A 21,561-nucleotide genomic window follows, 5' to 3' on the forward strand; every position below is an offset into this window, starting at 1 on the left:
CAGACTTTACAGCTTATCAAGTAAATTATTATGAACACACCTGCTTGTCAGAATTAATAAGTACTTTTACACGTAAAGGGTATGAAACCATTAATTGCAAAGCCCGTGCCTCTGCTGAGCCAAATGGCATTTTTTACCATTACGATCAAGTAAGAGATACACAACAGCGACTGCAGTGTGTGTATGACACTATAGCTATATGTTGACAGGTTTTCCATTCCATCCTGATGGTAGCCGATAGACCTGCTGACAACTTCTATTAAAACTAATTACAATTTTACTGATGTACTTTAGTTGTCAAGAAAGCAACTACCGGTAACTTAACTGAGAGATTTCATATGCTTTTGTCAGGTTTAATGCCATTTTTCAGCACACAATACGCTATAAATGGCAACCAGTATATTTGCTGGAAGATGAAATTGGAAGAACCACCTGCACAAAGGAAGCTACTGGGAAGCTTTCACACATACCCACACTGGTTGAGCTGTGACTCAAACCAAGGGGCACAGCGGTGAGATGTCAGTGATCTGTAAGGCAAGCAACCTCTCAGCCACCAAGGCCCTTATCTGAGATTATTTACATTCTAGCTGTGAATCAGTCAAAAATCTGCAGTTGTCTGACTTTTCAATTTGTACCAAGACAATGACTTATCCTAGATATGCAGCTAAGAAAATATCATGAACCTGATCCAAAATTTCACCTATCCAAATAATCAGACTACAGAATTTGCTCAGCCCCAAATGTGTGAGCCTGAGGTACAATGAAAATGAAACATGACCCACTACATGTGACCAATACTATAAGCCTGTAAATGCATTATGGTAAGAAGAGAAGCTAATAAAAGTGTTCTTATAACAGCCAGAGAAGAAAATAAAAGAAACAAGGTTACCAACAGATAAAAAGCAAGATATCACTAGACTGACAAATGTAATACCAAACTAATCTGATGCAAAGTCCCAATGTAGTTTTCATACATGTTTGTTGACTATAACAATACATTTGTCTTAAATCAAGAGGCAGGAAACAAAGAAGTACCTGTTTGAGGATCCATAACTTCAATCCATGTGTTTTCCTCATCAGTTTCGTCATTATCCTTATCCATATTTTCATTTCCTTCATGAGTGATATAAGCATTCTGATATATTACAGAGCAATCATCTGTTCTTCTTGAACTTGAATTTGATTTAGTTGCAGGATTTTTATCAGTGTTCGTGTACGTCTCTTCATCAGTCCATTCAGTAAATTTGTCATGTTTTTCCTCAAAGTCATCCACATTAGTGCAGTCCATTTTCCATATATTAATGTCATTTGTATCATTTATCTTGCAAGAACTTTGTATGGTTGGCTCTGAGTGGATAATTTTGTCCTCAAAACTTGCATTCCATGTCGAGAAATGTGGTGACTGAGATATATTTTTTTCAATGCAAGTCAGAACATCTGAGCTGTCAATTACTGACTCAGGCATTGACTCTGATGATTTCTTAGTTATATATTTATTGTTTTTAATATAATTTTCACTCTGATCTGAAAAAAATATGCCTTCCAATGTCACAGCATCTCCTTGTTCCTTTTGAAATGTATTGGCTTTGACATCATTACTTTTCATTATTTGGGATAAGTCCAAAGCTGTCATGGTTTCAATGCTGGCTGTTTCTTCTGCCTTAGTTCCAACATTTTGTTTTACATCTGATGTCTCCAGTTTCAACTGTAAGGAGTCTGAATTGTCAATTTCATCAGTGGATGAGGAATGCTGATTAAGTACAGTGAGTGCACTTGCAATTTCAATCTCATCTGCTTTAACCAATTTTCCATCTGCTTCAATCAATTCCCTTCTAATTTCCAAATTACGAACCTTACTACTTGGTGATGAACTGTCAAGTAAAGCAAGTGTCTTTGATTTACTTGTAACCTGGTAAATTTCATTCTCAGCTGCTTCAATCAAACAGTCTCTAATATTAGGAGAGAAACCCAATGACCCTGTCTCTGAGTCTGAATTATGGGTAGACACTGATATTGTGGGTGAAAAACCTTGAGACTCAATGCCTGGACTTCTATTTTCTTTACAGTTTTGGAAACTGTGATCCAGTATTGGCCTGAAACCATGTGATGGAGAAATATTTGGCATCTGCTCCAATGTTTTTTCTAAAGTATCACAACATGGACTTGAGTGAATTTTGAAACCTTCAGAACCTGGAATGTATTTTTCAGTTTCTGGGAAATTTTCTCCTAAATGCACTGATAATGATGAATCATGGGATATCACATTTGCTAGATAGTCTGCTTCACCGTGAGCAAAGGTACCATCATTTGAACAATCTGCTGTATAATGCCATGAAACTAAGGACTCCGAACATATCTGTTTTGGAAAATCCTCTTTCTTGTTAGATCTTGAGCATAAAATATTACATTCTCTGCCGACTCCTTTATCAGCTAAAGATGGACAGGTGTGGCAAGTCACTTTTGAGCATTCATTTGACTTGAAACTGACAGAATCGTTACTGTCTGCCACTTTATGGACTGAAGAAACAACATTTTGGGTAGTTGCTGATGAGGATTCACTGCCTGTAACTAATGGATAATATGCTGATGCATGGCTATCAATATTTTCTGAACCTGATGACTCCATGGTTATTTTGACCTGACATTTGGTCGTGTTATCAACCTTATCAGAACAAGGTCCTTTGGACTCGAAATCTGGGGCACTACTGGCATTGTCAAAATTTCTATTACTCACCAATGTAAATCGATTCCTATTCAAGATAAAATCATTTCTTGTATATAAGTGGTCTGATTTAAGAGAAATACGTGTGCCATATGTCTCAATGTTTGAAGGTGAGGAAAAAAGTGTCAAAGATGTTGAGGAAGGGTCTATTCTCATTGGAGAACATGTACTTAAAGTCTCTGTGTTTGAAGATGAGGTAGGCAATCTCAGAGGTACATCTGAATGTAACAGGTCACTGTCTGCAGCACTGAATGAGGAACAACATGATTTGATATGAGCGTATTTGTTAACAATATTGGTGTTTTCGGCAAAACTGTATGGTCTCTTAGGTATATCTGTGCTAGCTGTCTCTGTATTTAAAGATGATAGAAAAGATTCCATATGAGCCTCTGTGCTTGAAATCTCAATTTCTGAAGATGATAAATACAGTCTCTTGCTAGCATCTGTGCTGACTTTGTTAGGAGATGGGATAGACGATCTTATATGATCTGTGCTAACATCTGTATTGGTTGATGAGGACCACTGTGTTAAATGAGTCTTTCTTCTACATGGAGTTTTCTCATAGTCTAACAAATCTGGTCTTTTACAAGCATCCATTACATTTTCATCATTGTGCGATGATAAATCTGATATCACATGGATATCACTACAAACAATGTCAGGAGTTGGATAAAGAACAAAGGGCAAAATCTCACTATCACTCCTATCTGTCTTGTAGCATTGTGTGTCTACTGAAAATGGAACTGATTGATCATAGGTACTTGTTCCACAACAATCACCTTTTTCATCTACTTCCTTACTTCTTTGACTGTGATCTCTAAGATTCCCTGGTTTTCTGTGATGCAAGAAATTATAAACTGGATCCAATCTATGAAGCAGCTGAGTCATATTTTCTCTATATTTACCAAGGACATATTCTTCATCTCCACAGACACAACTGGGCTGACTTTCTGAAACATCTAAGATTTCATGATCTGACATGTTGACTGAATCTGTGATAGACGGCTTAGTTTGAGCATTGTCACAAGCATAAGGAGGTGGTTTTAAGTGCTTCTCACTCTTAGTTACCATAGCAACTATAGCACAGCCCTCTGAATTTAATTCTTCACCTTTTAAGCACTGTCTATGTCTCATAAGTTTGCCAAGTTTACATGAAGTGGAAGGTAATTCTGAGGATGGCTCCCCTGGGGTCTTATGACTTTCTTTAGTATGCACTCTCAAATGGGGGGCCATGTTTTCTTGCTGGTGCTGCCTAGTTGTCATTATATCACAGACATCATTATGATCAATAGGATATGTCAGAGTATTATGATTGGGAGCAAGTTCTCCTTCACAGACACTATCTCCAAAACTATGGCTACCATTATCTATTGCAGTAATTTTTGATGACTCAGTAACTGCAATATTATAACATTGCATTTTTTCTATGGACATTTTTTTGTTTACATTTTTCTCTTTATCTTCCGTCCTTGATGTAGATGTAAGTGAAGATGTATCTTCTTTTGTTAGTTTTTGTACTTTCTTTGAGCTCTGAGTTTGATCCGCAAGAACCTGCAAGAGACTGGACGATCGTTTCCTGACAGGAACATTCTGTGTTTGGATTGATTTTCTGTATAATTCTAACCCTGAAACAATAGGTGACTCTTCAGCACTTGTCAATGAATCTATTATCTTCGGATCTGTTTCGTGCTTCTTTTGTAAATCTGACTGATTTTTATGAGATGTAAATGACAAATGATTTGTGAATGAATGGTCTCTGTCAGGTAAATGCTCATCATTATTATTCTTTTTTTTGTCTCTCTTCTGACTACCAATCACTCCTTGAGGCTTGCGAAATAGTGACAATCTTGATTCCATCTCTTCTGAATTAGACATATATTTTTCTTTCAACTGTGATTTATTCCTAAACACTTGTTCTGGATGACTTGTATTAAAGCTTTCACCTACAGAAGGTCTTTGTTTTGTATGGTTCCTAATGCTTTTGGGGTGTCTACGGAATTGTGCAAGTCCTCTCCTGTAAGCAGATTTTCTTCTCTTCTGTGGATCAGACTCTCTTTCAATCTGCTCCGACTTTAATTTTGTTCTCATTTTTGATGTAAATAAGGATTTTCCCCGTTTTTTAATGGAACCTGTCTCTTCTTCTCTTGTATGTTTCTTTGGTATAGTTCCATTCTTATGCCTCCTGATATCCAAATTCCCTTGTTCTTTGGGTCCAATGTTTAACATGGTGGAGGTATCCGCCTTGTGTAGGTGATTATCACCATCAGCTTTTGGGGTATCTAAAGAAGTGTCTGGTGCATATTCAAAAGTCATTTTATCTGGCAAATCTGCACTAGTTGCAATGGCTTTTGGCAATTCTCTACCACTACTTTCAGCAGTATCAATATCTTCAATTAGGTCCTGACATCCATGGAAAAGAATGTCTTGAGAAGATTCAACAATTCTGTTCTTCCTGTCTTTCTCAACATTTTCATTTTCATCACTTCCCTCACTGCTAGGTAAACCTGCAGTAACTTGCTTTTCTGATTCATAACTGGATTGCTTATTATTTAATCTTTTCACTGTCCTAGAAAAAAGACTATGTTTTGTGTCAAAGGACGAAATATTTTTCTGATAATCTGTTTCTGCTTCAGGTCTCTGTTGATTCATATCTGCACCATGAGCTTCTTTCATGGCATCTATATTTTCTTCATATGTATTTCTAATACTTGATCTTTCCTCAACTTCGCTTGCATTTGTATCCACAATTCTATCATTTCCACTCTCTGAAGAGACTGTGTGCATTTTCTCCACGTGCTTCTCATCAATATTGGTTTTACTGTCAGAATTATCATTTGCTTCGGAAATACTTCCATAAATGGAGTCAGAGAGCACCTCAGTGACGATGGAATTATCTGCAGCGACATCTTGGATATCTGCTTCATTATCTTCAATGCCCTCAATGACCTGTATGCCATCACCATGCTCATCAAGCAGTACTCCTTTTAAGCCTATAAAAAGATTTTCTTTCCTCAAAAAGTTGTCTATTGTTCCAGAAACAAGTGTCAATAGAACTTCCCAATTCTTGAATTCAATCAAAGTCTTTGCAGGTTCAAATGTTATGTCATACTCTGATAGGGGACATTTCACATTAAGAATGAACATAGGATATCTCTGTCCATGTTTTGTTGGGCTGCTCTGGGCCCCTGCTGGGCTGTTATTAACATTTGACTTTTTCTTCATTATAATGGACTTTGCCAATGTTTCAGAAAACAATTTATGAAGTTTTGTCTTCAGCACCAGCCTACCATTAACATATACGAACTGAATATTCTTTTTGGTGTGACTCTCTTTTCCAATATATCCTGAGATACTGAATTGATCCTTTGACCCTGTGACCTCAACCAATGACCTTGACTTTTCAGTCCCAAATAAATGTGTAAATGTCATGAGCACACTCTGACATTTCTGTGTCTGTAGTAATACTTGACCTGTTTCATCATTCCTCATGCTGATGGAAACACCAGGTTTCATCAATGCAATGCCTTCTACTCGCTGTTTGATCACCTCAATCTCTAATGTCTCCTTTAAAGCCTTCTGGCGAACTGGCAAGTTATAAAACAAGTAATGGGCAGTGATGGTCGTGCCCACACTTGGTCTGGGAATGCTGGACTCTGCAACTGGTTTGGGTTTACTATGATGGAAGATCTTGCAGTAAGTTTTGCTGGAGTTCTTGGTACGACTCACAATTTCAAGGACTTTGCAGGTCTCTCTGATACTAGCTATTGCCTCACCTCTGTATCCAAAATAATGAAGGCTGTCCAAATCTTCCACTGTGTGGCACTTACTGGTAAAGTATCTGCAAAAATAACAAAAGTAGTCAGCAAGTTTTTAAGATACAAGAAATTTGAAGGAACTATCTTTCTCACCTGTAGGCATGTTTCCATTTTTAAAAGACCTTGACCTTCCCTAATGGACAGAAGAAGGATAAGGTGTATGCATGTTAAAGGGCAGAGCTTCCTGATTGTACACTTACTATACAATAGCTACCATTCCCATGGTTTAGAACCTACAGCCATAAAAAAATTAAAAAATTTAAAAAACAAGAATTTAAAATGACCTCATCATTGCTTGAGGATCAGTTGGACACCACATATGCATATTTATGAATGGGCAATACCTACTGACTATACTACAATTATAATTTCATGGGTTTGAGACATAATAAGGACAAGAACTGTTTTAAAAATCACCTGACATTCCCTGTCAAAGTATTAAAGGGTATAGCCCCAAGGCCCTATGGGCAACATTGTTACAGGAAGAAAGGGAAGCATGTTATGTTATATTCCAAATCTGGTATAAAATAAATAAAAATTGTTGAAGTTGTGAGAAAACCTTTCTATATCAAACTTCTTGACCCATTGGCTGCATCACAGGGTATATTCCAAAAGAATGAGTGACATATGGTATTTTTCCATCAAGTTGCAGAGTATATACATTTTTCAAGGTATTTCTGCTTTTTTATGTAACTGTACATAACATTCATATTAGAAAATAAACCTGATTGTTTGAAACAACAAAGTAACCTATAGATGTAATAATGAATTACTGTTTCATGTGTGCATATGCAGAACACACTGGCCATTTGCTTACTGCAGTTTGGGTTTACCCAAGAAGGTGTTAATCACCTACTGGTGCTGAATCAAATAATTTTTTGCAAACACCAATAGTGCTTATATGCTTGCATGCATATTAGGCAACAATTTATGCTCTTTAAACCTTTAAGCCCAGCTAGATATTTGACATCACTGCCTTATTTCTTCATAAACACATTTCATATCATTTTTGAAAATGTCTGTTTTAAGACATATATGCATCTTAAATGGGTAAATAACAATGTAACTCATCTTGTACAGGATAATTATATTATATTACTGGCAACTTAGCAACTCGAAAAGCAAATCCCAGCATATACAGCCATTTCTGTGACCAAAAAAAAATCAATTGTGCTATAGAGGCAGCCCTTTTGAATTTGAATTATAAGAATGAAACTATTACATGATGTGATCACAAAAGGAATTACTATGTCAATGGATATATGAAACTAGAGCAATGACTCATTAAAAAAGCAAACAGATACCAAAAGCTACTTTCAGTTAACAACCTATCTTTTCAGCTGGAACATGTTTAACTAATCTGCTATTTAGTCTATATACTTTCAGGAAACATAAGCTGCATACCACTTTCTTGCACAAGACATTAATGCTGGCTGGTTTGTTTGTTTCCAAAAACAGGGAGAAATCAATCCAATTTATACAGTCATGGTTTTTTTTGGGGCGGGGGGTGGTCACAAAGAATCCTTTTTCAAAATTTTTCAAATTCTGTTTAACATTTTGTGATGCTATGTATATTTAATTTGCATTGTTTGTTTTTTTGTTCTTGCTGTTTATTTCATTATATGTTGTGTGTAACCAACATTGTATCTAGTTGCTAACCTTGTCCAAAAACCAGTGACAATTTTGTAAACAACATCTTTTTTTCACTCTGAGTGAAGATCATTGTTTTAAGCTGGGTCAGGGAAATTGTATTTCTTTATAGTTATACTTGGACTACATGATTTCCACCATGCACTTGATGGTAACAAACTTTCTAATCCCTCTAGAACCATGAACTTTTGATTCTCAGCCGGAGTTTTATTTTGCGTCTTAGTTTGTCACATAACTGATATTTTTCTGAAAATCTGTTATTCATGCTTTAAGATCTTGGCAGAATCAATTGTATTATGTTGTGTCCAGTTATTCATTTGGATTGGAATTTATTTTGTCAAATTAATTATTTCATGTTATTCTTTTCTGGAATAAATACTCATAAAAAAAACCAATATTCTTGGACAGTGACATTCGCTGGGATTTATAGTGAATTGAAACCTGGAATTATATTACTGTAATTCAACAAAAGTTGACACAACACCACTATACAGGCCACTACAGCATTGAATTTAATTTGGATTTCCACTAAAGTTTATTCAGAACTTTAATTATTAAGACTTGAGTCTGTAATTCTAGGATTATTTAGGATTTAATTTGCAATACTATAGGTTCCAGCTTTCTAGTGAATCCTTCAATAACCAGAGAAAAGTTTCAACTCCTCCATCATTTATCTTTTTAGAGAACATTATATAAAGGTTTTACACAGTGGCTGTACGACTTATGAAAACTCAGATTAATAGGTTTTACACAGTGGCTGCATGACATATGAAAACTCAGATTAACAGGTTTTACACACTGGCTGCATTTGTTGTGAAAACTCTCATAAATAGGTTTTACACAGTGGCTGCATGACTTATGAAAACTCTGATAAATACCTCTCTCCCAACACCTCCAGATCCTCAATGGATATTCCCTTTCCATTATCCACAACTTGCACCTTAAAGCAAGAGAAGTCCAAACGGACAGCTACACAGGTGGCACCAGCATCCAAGGAATTCAGCAGAAGTTCCTCCACACATTGTGCTGGACTTGTAATGGCTACCCCAGATCGAAGCTGTGCACGCACATGTGTGTCAAGTTGGCGTATCACACCTTTACAGCTCATCACTGGTACTTTTCATGCCCATTTAACAGAAAATCTCATTAAGCCACATTGCTGGTTTACTGAAAAAAGACCGGAAATATACTGGATTTTTCTACAGGGGTTCATCATTAAGAAAGGAATCATTCATGTCTTAAAATTGCAATCTTTCTGGTGACAAGAGTACTCTTTTTAGTGGAAAATGATGAAATAAGGATCCTACTAAATATTGCTGAAAAATTCTATTTCATCTAAAAAAATATTACAATTCTGTGTTTGTGAAGTACATATTCCCATCCCTCCAATTTATGCACATCTTAGCTTCCAGTATGATGTCCCAATGGGTAAAATCAATGTCAGCTGCATGTCTTTTAATATAGTGTGTGTGTGTGTGTGTGCATGTGTACATTCGTGCATGTGTGCGTGCATGTATACAAACTTCCTTAAGCTAGTTGTTTCAAAATTAGCTAAACAGCTGAAGACTGAATACCACATGAAAAACAAATTAACTTATCAATTTGTTCACTGATTCAAGAGATCTAAAATTTGTTCAATACTGCATAATGAAATGATAATTTTGTCTTTGTTGTATGCCAAACAAATTATTATGATGACAATGATAATTTTGTCTTTGTTGTATGCCAGACAGATTATTATAATGACAAACAATAATTTTCACTACTGTTTCTGTCTTAGCTTTATGCGGTGCCAATGAAATGGCTTCCTAAATACATAGTAAGAAAGCAGAATTTAAGAATAACTAAAACTGTCTTTTGTTTAATTTCTGTTGAAATGCACCTTAAAGCATGAGAAGTCATGCTGTACACTTACACCTTCATGACCTTTGGTTATTCAAACCCCAGTCCAGTATTATTCAAAGTTATCTTCTAGTCCCCCAGACTTCAGCTAATCAAGAGGCTACCGTATGTATGTATGTATGTATGTATGTATGTATGTATGTATGTATGTATGGTATGTATGTATGTATGTATGTATGGGTTAAATAAACAGATGGCAGTGTATATCATTTGCACATTTCATGTCCAGCAAGGGTGTAAGCAGTGACAGTATGGGAATCTCGATAGAATCCAATTATACGACTTTCGCCACCAGGATTTTGAGTGAAATATGAGCTGCTGAGCTGCATATCTGAATACATCTTTTCATTCCCATTGTGTGTGTGCATGTGTGTGCCTATATATATATATATATATATATATATATATATATATATATATATATATATATATATATATATATAAACTTTATTAGGATATCAATTTTTCCTAGTAAAATATGTTTCTTCGAGAATACTTACCCAATCATAATACCTTAGAAGAACTACTCTACCTTGCAAATCCAGCCCTCCCAGATACTAGTTTTAGCTAAAGGGAGCTAAAATCTCCCCTTACATATAAGACTTGGTGGCAAAGCCTAAGAACCTATCAGTTACTACTGGAGTGGAATGCACATTCTCTATGGATGTAACTGTGGAGAGGCCAGAAAGGTGTATTTGTATGATTGGGTAAGTATTTTCAAAGCATAATTTACTATGAAAAGTTGGTTTCTTCTTCAAATACATTACCTAATGATAATACCTGAGGAGAATAGGTTAGAGGCGGAAGGAGGTACATCCCCTTACCCTGGAGATACCATCTCCAGTCCCCTAAGGTATCTGAGGTAACCCGATTGGAGGGGACTTCATCTATCAGAGCATGGCTTCAAAAGGGATAAATTTCCCCTCACAAATCCAGCGGAAGTCATGAATCCACGTCTTAAGAAGCTGTCGATCGATTTGGAAGGGTGACCTCTTGAGCTGTTGATATCAGTCCTTCCAGATCGAATTGGGCCCTCTGGGATACAGAGTTTTGAGATAACAGCTTGAGGATGTGGACTCTGATCTCCATCCCACAGCGTAAATGATGTTGGTTAGTGAACAGTTCTGTGAACCCCATGAACCAAAGTGCATAATAAGTTCATTGAGCGAGGGTTATTCAACTACATGCTGAGCGAATAATTCACTTACTCCAGGATCTGCCAGACTGGGTCTTGAAGGTGGCCTTTAGTTGATGTGTCCAGAGAAGACAGAGGGTTCATGACAAAAGTTTAGTTACCCATGAAAGGGATGGTTCTCTGTGATGAAAGAGGATGCCGTCATGAATATGACTGACCCATCTTGTTCAAACTTGGATGTAATTTGGGTTTGCTGATAGGGCAAGTATTTTGTGAATTCTGCCTGCAGTCTCTAACACCATGAGGAAGCAGATCTTGTAGGAAAAGGAGCACCAAAGATGCCCTCAAAATCGGTTCAAAAGGTGTCTTATCCAGCCAGGTTAATACACAAGACAGGTTCTGTTTTGGGCTAAGGGTTAACGTTTTTGGCAATGTATACACAAAGTTGGCAAGAAGGTCGTTAGAGTCCTGGGTATGTCCGATATACTCTCTCCCACAATGACAAAAGTGTCAGTAATCATAGAGCATTAACCTTTGATTGTACTCAGTGCTAACTTGATCTCTTTGATGAGCCAGAGGGGGAAATTAGTTATCTGCTGTATCAATGCCTGGAGAGGCAAGATATGTTCATTTGCGCACCACTGGGTGAAAACTGCCATTTGACTTCATCTGCTTTCAGAATGGAGGGCCATCGTGCCTGAGCAATTCTCTTCATGACTGGTTGTGAAAACTGTTTAAGTTTGAGGGCCTGTTTGAGATGATCCAGACATGCAGGTTCGGGAGCTCTGGACAAGGATGAAACAACTTGTGGTTGTTTGAGTAGACAAAAGAAAACCCTAATTTTCCACAGTGTTTCCAATGCAAGATTGATGAGGTTGTTGATCCACAACTCCTCCCATTGGAGTGGAGCAATGAGGAAGAAGAGATAGGCTGATTATCCAGCTTTCTGTGTCACTTTTGGAATCAGAGGTGTTTGAGGGTAGATGCATGCATTCAAGTTGGTCCAATCCAACAAAAGAGTCTTGACTGCCCAAGCTGTTAAGTCCTGTACTGGAGAGACAAAGGATGGGAGTTTGGCATTCCACCTTGTTGCAAACAGGCCCAACAATGGTCAATCCCATTGGGTACAGATCTGAGTGAGACTAGGCCATTATCTGAGGCATCCCGAGATATGGTGAACATGTATGTGGCTTTGTTGATGACAACACCACTTCAAAAAGTCCCACACCATGACACAAAGGTCTGGGGTCTGGAGTCTTCCTTGTTGTTGGAGATTAATCACCACTGTAGGATTCTGTTCCTCCTTGTCATTTGAGATAGTCACCACTGTAGAGATGTCAGACAGAATGAAACTCCCTTGCTAAGCAAATATTCCTGCCATGGGTAAAGGACTTTCACAATGGCTGTCCTCTCCATACAAAGATGTCATTCCTGGGGTGACCATTCACTGATTGAGTCCCAAAAGGATGGTATTAGGTGGTCTCCCAAGACTTCCGTACTAGCATTGTACAGACTAGAATCTCAAGCGGGTGGATGTTTCGATGTATACCCGCCATGATCCAAGTAAGGCTGCTCCCAATTCCGCAGATGGTGCCTCAATTGGGTGTCGATGGTCCGATGGGTAAACTTGAGAACTCCATTCCTACAGAGAAAGCAGTAGCAATGCAGTAGGTGACCTAGGACCATGAGGTCCACTGCCGCATTGAGCAAGCCTAGTAGGGAAAAGGGGTTCCCCTGTGCATAGAATTCTTCAAAAGTAAGGTGCTACTATGGGTCATTTCATGAATGAATGATAGAACCCTCTCAGTGCTATATCCACTAGTTATGCAAAAAAATTGACTTCTGATGAGTGGATCTTCGATCAAACAGCATTCCAAGTTTTGTGTCCTATGACTGACCCTTGGGTCCATTTAGCTTTCTGGTACTATCCATTTATAGACGCTGTGGTTGTGGGAGGGAGGGAAATATGTCTTCTTGATGGCTTATTCATTGAAGTCATCCATCGGGACGTTAAACAGAAGGTATGGGGATTAATGCTGTGCTCTTAGCTTGGCGATATAATGGTCCTTCAAGTAAGTGCAATCTGAGTGCACTGTGTATGCGTTCCGCCAAATGGACTGGTAGCTGCGGTTAAAGCAATGTCCAAAATGTGTTGAGTGGCTTTGCTCATAACACAGGCCATTCTTGAGACTGATTACAATGCATGCACTGAGGTATTCGGAGTGGAAGAAGATAAGCTATGTTCCATCTGATGGAAGATATCCAGAGAGAATGAAAGTCCAAAACAAAGTCAGGTCAGAACATCTTCAACTCTCTCAGAATGCAGGAGTAATTTAAGTTGGACTCTTCTGTTGCGTCGTAAGATCAACATATGCTGAAGTGCTGGTCCAGGTTGTTGTTGAAGTGGGAGGAGGAGGACAAAACTCTGGGAGTGGAAAGTGTCCTCAATGAAGGCTCGGAAGGCTGAGTCTTTCTATGCCATTGAATAGTGTGGAAGAGATGACAGTTCTGGAGAACAAGCAACATCATCTTCATTGTGTGAGGTAAGTTTAAGGTCCCTTGTAACACTTGAGACCAAGCTGGCAAAGAGTAACGAGGTGTGTTGCTCACTAAATTCAAAGAACACACTGAATTAGAAAAGATGACTTCAAGACAGTCACTTGGTAAAGGGTCTCTTTTCTTGGAAGAGTGTAGAAAAATTGCAAAGCAACATCTGTAGATGTGTGAAGAACTATTTGTGGCATCATGCTGAATGAGTGTCTCTAGGTGGTTTGAGGGTTAGACTGGTACCTGTACATGACTACAAAAGTTGGGTTTGACATAATGGGAGCCAGGCTGTTATTGATTGACTGTAGCCCTGCACCTGTCTTTAGAACGTAATGTCTGTGTAGAGCTAAATCATTAAAATGGTGACCCAGACATTGATGACAGACAGTCTAATAAAGCAAAAAAGCATACAGGTAAAATATAAATGCAGTACCAACTGTTTATAGACCTGTGAGCCTGCACATGTGATGTTTGAATAGTGTGGGCACAGAGCTATATCAAATGATGATTACCTGGAAAATAGTGAAAGCAGACATCTCAATTACCATGCTACCTGTAGGGAAGGTCAAGGATGGCCTGTACAGGTACTCATTTAAGCATGGTGTTCAACGGTTAAAGATACCATTGTAAATTAAACTCAGATGGGACTATGCATAAATAAAGAATTTCTTAACAGCATAAGGACATGCACACATATAAATAATGTAACCCGAACCTAACTTGTGAAGTCACATAAGCTACACATGTGAGTGACTCAATATGAATTAAGTAAATATATGCAGATAAATATGACTCAAGTGTCACCTATAGAAACATGCATGCACAGGAGGTGACTGAATAAAATATACATAGAGTGCTGACCTGTACTTGTTCGATCAGAGTGGAAGAAATACAGAAATGTACAAGAGTGTCCACATTACCGATATGTACCTGTTTGTAATGGAGTTACACATTTGTCGGAGTTATATAAGCAATAGAACCTAAATGTGTGATGACGACAAAGTGTTTGCAACTTGTAAAGGCAGAACTCTGTCATGACAGAAAGAGAAAAAGTTCGAAATATAGTTGGAGTATACTTTCTTGAGAAGTAAAAAACTCCAACTTGTAGTGGTATAACTTTCATGTAATTTCTGGCTTCTGTGAGGTCTTTTATGACAAGAGCATGCTTCCTGGCACAAGCGAAGTAGTAACTGATAATTTCTTAGGCTTTGCTGCCAAGTCTTATACCTAAGGGGATATCACTCTGATCAACCACCACATTGGTCGGCAGAAAACTTCTAGCTCCCTTTAGCTAAAACTAGTATCTGGGAGGGCTGGATTTGCAAGGTAGTTGTTGTTGTTGTAGGGTTTAATGCCATTTTTCAGCACATGATAGGTTATACATGGCAGCCAGTATTAACGGTGGAAGAACCTGGGAAAACCCCAGAAAGAACCACCGACCCACGAGAAGCTACTGGCAAGCTTTCTCACATACCCACATTGGCTGAATCGGAGATTTGAACCCACTAAGACAGAGGTGAGATGGCAGTGATCTGTAATGGAGAATGCTTTAGACCACTCGGCCACTCGGGGCTTGCAAGTTAGTAGTAGTTCTCCTAAGGTATTATGACTGGGTAACGTATTTGAAAAAGAAATGTTTATGAATACAGCACAAATGGGGAGCTCACCAATTGAATTTTTCACATGAAAAGTGTACATACATATGTTGAGGTTTCTTAGCAAATGAGAAGTAATATTCTATAAACTTCCAGAAGAATAAAAGCCATAATCCTGTTGGTAGCAAACCTTAATTTCCCATACTCTCATTGGAATATATTATCAACTAAATTTACCACCACTATGCTGGAGTATGGGATTAAAGGTGAATGTGAAGAAATAACTATTTTATTCTTTCTGCATGTAACATTTACTGATACAGGGGTCAAGCTAGACCTGAATTTTAGGAAGAAGTGACTTCTCCTTTTGGACACATCAGGGAGAAGTGAGAGCTCAACAGGTAGAAGTGGATGCAAAGCAAGAAATGCAATATATATATATATATATATATATATATATATATATATATATATATATATATATATATATATATATATAGTGTGTGTTGTCTTATTTGAATTTATGTCCTCTATTTCCCAGTATTCATATTTGCATTTAACATTTGATTTAAGCAATACTTTATTTTTATTTTCAAGTATACAATTTTCTTACCGTAATTATTTTGGCCATATGACTCTAACAGAGAGTAACATTGTTATAACAAAGTTTAACTGAGTAACCAGATTACATTATTGTAATTGCAAGTTAATAAAAATACTTGATCAACTACCTTAAATCAATTTTTTAAAATATTTTTATATTTATTTATTATATACTTTCTAAAAGTTCATAATAATGTCACCTTCAAAGATTATAAATGCATTTGAAACAACCCCTGTCCCATGTACAAGAGGGCAAATGCACACGTGTCTTTAGATCACACTGTTTGTCCTCGTTTCTTTGTTGCATATTAAAACATTCTCGTAACTATTCATAATTAACACATTAAAATGCATATAATTACAGATAAGGCTCCTTTATAGTAGGTATATGAACTAAACCCTTCTTTCCAACCAAATCAACACAGACACGAGTGCATCTATTTTTAAAAAGATGGGTTTTTTGCAATGTGTGTGTGTGTGTTTTGGATTTTTTAACATAGCTTTAACAATTTTTCAGTCATATTGCTACGATGTCTGCAGTATGGCAGTTTATAGTGACGTCTAGCACTGGGGCATCATGCCGCAGACATGTAGCATGATCTCCCACCCAGTCACATTATCCTGACACCAGGCCGACCAATCCCAACACTTTTCACAATGTAATCACTCACTTTATATAGCTTCATTACAATAGTCCAATGATAGGATTGCAAATTTATGGTTAATTTGTCTATGAACTTGTATTAATTTTTGTTTAGGCATTGATTATATAGTATCTGCTTTGCAGCTCTTTACACAAATATGAGTCAAGTCAGAAACGAACTCAAACCTTACAACATTTCTCACGAATTCCACAACATAGCATTGTCCCATAAGTTTCTGACCTATATAATTGCATTTTAAAGTTAAATCTTAAAGAACATAACACCTGGGCTTTGCTTTCTATGCATTGTATTTTTTTCTGAATATATCTGCCCGATGATTTACAAAAACAGACAATCTTTTAAACTGGTACTTCCCAGACATAGCAATGTCTGCCATCATTTCCTCTTTACTGGTACACTTACAGTTTCAAACTAATTTTATGACAAAATAGTGTACAAGAAGCAGTATAAATAACCAGCTCACCAATTTTATTCTTAAAACACATATTGCTACTTACATACTACTGTTAAAGTTTTGAAACACAAGTTTGTATATTTTTATCATCAAAGGATAACATGTGTAATTCGGGTAGTGATAGGGGCCTATAGTTTCTAACTTACTTGGGAAATGGTTAATGGTCAATCAGCTATCAAAACACATGCCTATAAATGTGCAAGAGTTTATCAGCGTAACTGATATCAAAACTAGGCATAGCAACTGATGGCTCAATGAATACCTTTCACTACAACACTAGAACTAACCTGGCTAAGGCAAGGGGGCACCTCAAAAGGTATGGTTAATCAATGTACCTCTAAAAAATCACAGGGCGAAATCGTTTTTGCTTTCCTAGCAGAAGAGGGTGAAGTTTACATTTTTTAGGTGACTTAGTGGCCCACTTCGTCTGGTAGCGTGATCCCTGGTGATGGCTATGTTGTCATCATAAGCAATGCTGAGATTGAGATTTGTACTAAAGTCATATACACTGGAGGTCCACCACTGCATAATTCATGATTGAAACATTGCATTTGCAAAACTTTTGCCAACATAGTTGTAAATGTATTATTGTATGCAACAATGTGATATGACAAACTACTTCAAATCTTACAATGTAAAAGTATTTAATGAAGCAGAACTCTTAGTATAAAGTTATACATGTAAATATAGGCGCTGTATCAACTGTACACAAAGTGTCAAGAAGATTATGATATTCGCAAAGAAAGAGAAATGCTGGTGTCTCCAGTCACTCATCTAAATGAAAAATATTCTAATCAGAAATGGGTCAAGATTTCTATTTTAAACTAAATTTGGTGTTTGCAAAGCACATATCCAATCATTTTTTCCATTTACTCTTGTCCAGAAATTAGCTAATAATTTCATAAAGATATAACAAGCAGAACATCTATTCAAGAAAATACATATTTATGTGGTTCATCATGTATTCTCTAGCCATGAAAGGCAATGCAGTTTAGGAGAGCAATTATATCATCTAATATCTCCAAGGTAATGAGACTAAGACATGACGTCATAGCAACCAAACACTCCTTGCAATACTGATGCAATCTGTTATCAATGTTTTTTATTTAGTCTATAGAAAAGTGAAGTAGTCCCATCAAACGTGGCGTTTGAAAGACATTGAAGACATTAATTTGTGAATAAATTGTAATGTTGATGTTATAAGGTATGCACATCTGCACTACAAGATGTGTCACATAAAGAACATGATTTTTACTCCCATACAACACAGTCATGTTTTTAAAAAAATGATTTTCAGTAATCGTAAGAAGGACAGAGAAAGACCTTTCTTGATACCACCACATATGCCCCTAACCTGTATAAACAGTAAAAAGGTTATTTTTAAATGTAATAGAAACCTATCACCTCTAGGCAATTTATGTAGTTGATGGTCCTAGAGAAGAGTAAAAAGTGAGGTAATCACAGATAAAAACCAACACTGCACAGATTGAGTAACCAAGTGACAACAGCTACTTGTTGTTGTTGTTGTTGGGTTTAATGCCATTTTTCAGCACACGATAGGCTATGCATGGCGGCCAGTATTAATGGTGGAGGAAGAACCCTGGAAAACCCCGGAAAAAACCAACGACCCACGAGAAGCTACTGGCAAGCTTTCTCACATACCCACATTGGCCAAATCCTAGACTTGAACCCACGCAGACAGAGGTGAGATGGCAGTGATCCGTAACGGAGAGCACTTTAGACCACTTGGCCACTCGGGACCCCTGACAACAGCTACAGTGATGTTCTGCTGAGCACTGCTATGGGGAAGTCCTTTAAGCTAATTTGCATTGGAAATGTACACTAAAATGGAACAATCCAATTCATTTGAAGTTAGGTAAAGCAAAGAGATGCATGTTGAAGAAAAACATTTATTACTTGTCACCACCTGAAAGATAATGTTTATGCTGTCTTTATTTCTTTAAGTCCAATATATATGACAAGAAAACATTATTTTGGTAGTTGGAATAATGAAGAAGTGATTTATATTTTAATGTAAAATGTCAAAATGCAGCTGTGATTCAGAATAAGACAAGCCATCAGTGAAGTGAGCATATCTAAGCAAAACTACATTTGATAAGTCCTGATTGACAGACCTTATTTGACTTTTTGAAGCAGCAACAGTGTATAATTCTTTGCTTACCAGAGGTCTCATAAATGCTTAATTATTAATATTTGGATGCAAATTTTTTTATCTGGGACGCAGAAAATCACTTATGCAGGAAACCTCCATATGCAAGCAATACCTGGGTGTCAAATTCAAAGCCTTACCAGTCCTGCTTCAAGCTCCTGCTGAGCGGGAAAATGCGTTGATCAGTTGATAATTTTATTTGTGCCGATATTTACAATGACATAATTCAGTGACCAAAAGACCCCCAGATGTGCATGTTAGAGTACATCAAAAGAACATGATGCAATAACTGCTCAGCAAGTTCAAATATTTACACTAGCTGATGAGTAATGGAAAATGTGCTGATATTTACAGCGACTGAATTCAGAGGGAGAAAAACCCAGAGATTTACATGTGGTCATTATAAGAGTACATCAAAGAACAACTTTAGGTTTCATTATTGTGTTAGCTTCTGAGTGTAGCCAAATAAGTAGAGCATGTGACCTCAAAATCAAGACACAGTGAGTCTTCAACAAAATGCTTTTTGCAAATTTGGATAAATATTTATTTTTCGGGTTAAATGGCAAATTGACAAAGATTGCAGTGAAACTCAGAAGAGCACTCAACCTGTGAAAACTGTCAGTTTCACATGGAAAAAATAAAAATGTGAGTGATGCCTGGCTTTGTGTTTGGAATAAGACTTTTCCTTGGATTGACAAAATTCAGTCTCACTCTGATGAACAAACAAGAGCTGTATGTCAGTGTTGTAAAGAATTAGGAAAAGTAAACTCAGTGGCTATCAGTGGTTCTTCTCATCTGGATATTTAGCCACTTCAGGTATGCCCACTATGGTTCTGGGAGTAGGCTGCAACTTTTGCTGGTGGGACTCCTATTTTCACCAAAATAGGAGTCCTGGACTCTTCATTTTTAAATCATAGCGAGACCTCTGCTTACATAACACCATGTATCAATACCAAGTCATTCAAAAGTCTATGATTTAACACCACCCAGCACAGGGACAATGCATGAATGCTGAGCTCAATCCCAAAAGTAACTAACATGCATAGACATTCTCACAAGTGTGGTCATTGCATGTTTGACACTACCCAACAAAAATGTATAGGCAAGATTCAGAAAGAGAACAATTTTAAATCTTCAGGAAGTTTGAACAATGGTACCACAAGTTAATCACCTTTGCCACTCCCCAACTGAATTATTTCAAACATCTACTGGGGGGGGGGGGCTATGATTTCTTTTATATTAAAATTCCATACCAAATAAGCTTGAAAATCTCTGCTTTGAAGAAAAATAACTAATTATACCCATTCTATTAGTTGAAAAAAAGTATCTTGTGATAAAAGAAAAACAAATTATTCTGATTCAAATGAACATCCCAACCCCAGCCCCCAAAATTAAATGGTCAATACCTTAAGACTGTATTTTGTATCTCACTATATATTGTTTTTTTTTCAACAAAGTCTGTGTAATTGTAATTATGAGCATACACATATGTATGATATCTGACAATGCTAAATATACCAACTATGAGAGGGGTGAGGGACTGTATTAAAGGCTTTAAAAAAGAGAACTACAGTATTTATTGTCTTTGATTAAAGCTTGAATTTCCAGTCACTTTCTATTGCCTTATAAGGGAAGATAACTTTTTCACAGTTGAATAACATTGTTTTTTTGGGGATCATGCATAACTGACACCCACCCTCTTGGGAGCTCAGAAAAAAGACACATTTTGAATCCCAAAAACCTATCAACACTGTCTGGGAGGTTGGCAAGGATGGATATGCTGTCTTTATTACTGAAAAATATCCAATACTAATAACTATTGCCGAAAAAAGACATATTAAAATTATTTACGACCAACTATAGTAGTTAGAAATAATTTGTTACCATATTTGAACTTTCAAAAATGAGGACACTCAGGAAATCGTGTACATATTTGTGTAGACATTTTATTTATAAAAAAAAAACGAAAAGCAGGAAAAGTCTGGGAAAAAGAGGACGCATGGAAGTCATGTGGCCAAAATAAATGCCGTAATAACCCACAAAAGTGTTAACAAAAAGCCTACAACCGAACAGTACTGTAAGATATTAAATTAACTGGAAAATGTATAACGACGTACTTTCTGAGTTCTTTATCATCTGTTGACCATTGAAGGTTGCCTTTCTGTCAAATCCTACTGCGGATATGAATTGCCAGTCAAGTGAGTATTCTTATGATAATGTTCTAAATTTAGACTGAATTAAATTTTGTTGATAAACATGCTCGACTTTCCTTCGCATCTGATTCAGCTTTATTAAGGAATAAA

The 21,561-nt window shown here is 36.9% G+C and overlaps 1 protein-coding gene across 2 annotated transcripts in view; it reads right to left on the reverse strand.

Annotated features, from left to right (window-relative positions):
* LOC149804584 (uncharacterized) overlaps positions 1-21,522 on the reverse strand; it is a 68,701-nt gene extending 47,179 nt beyond the window's left edge. For both annotated transcript variants that reach the window (XM_089941901.1, XM_089941909.1), the window contains exons 1-3: positions 21,376-21,522; positions 9,066-9,354; positions 1,036-6,560 (exon numbers count right to left, since the gene is read on the reverse strand). In XM_089941901.1, coding sequence (XP_089798027.1) covers positions 1,036-6,560; positions 9,066-9,295 — 5,755 coding nt within the window. In that variant the 5' untranslated portion in view covers positions 9,296-9,354; positions 21,376-21,522. The remainder of the gene's footprint in view (positions 1-1,035; positions 6,561-9,065; positions 9,355-21,375) is intronic.
* Positions 21,523-21,561: the final 39 nt, after the last annotated feature.

Source organism: Sinohyriopsis cumingii, chromosome 2 (genome assembly GCF_028554795.1).
Source record: "Sinohyriopsis cumingii isolate HCF-2022 chromosome 2, ASM2855479v2, whole genome shotgun sequence".
Taxonomy (NCBI): Eukaryota; Metazoa; Mollusca; class Bivalvia; order Unionida; family Unionidae; genus Sinohyriopsis; species Sinohyriopsis cumingii.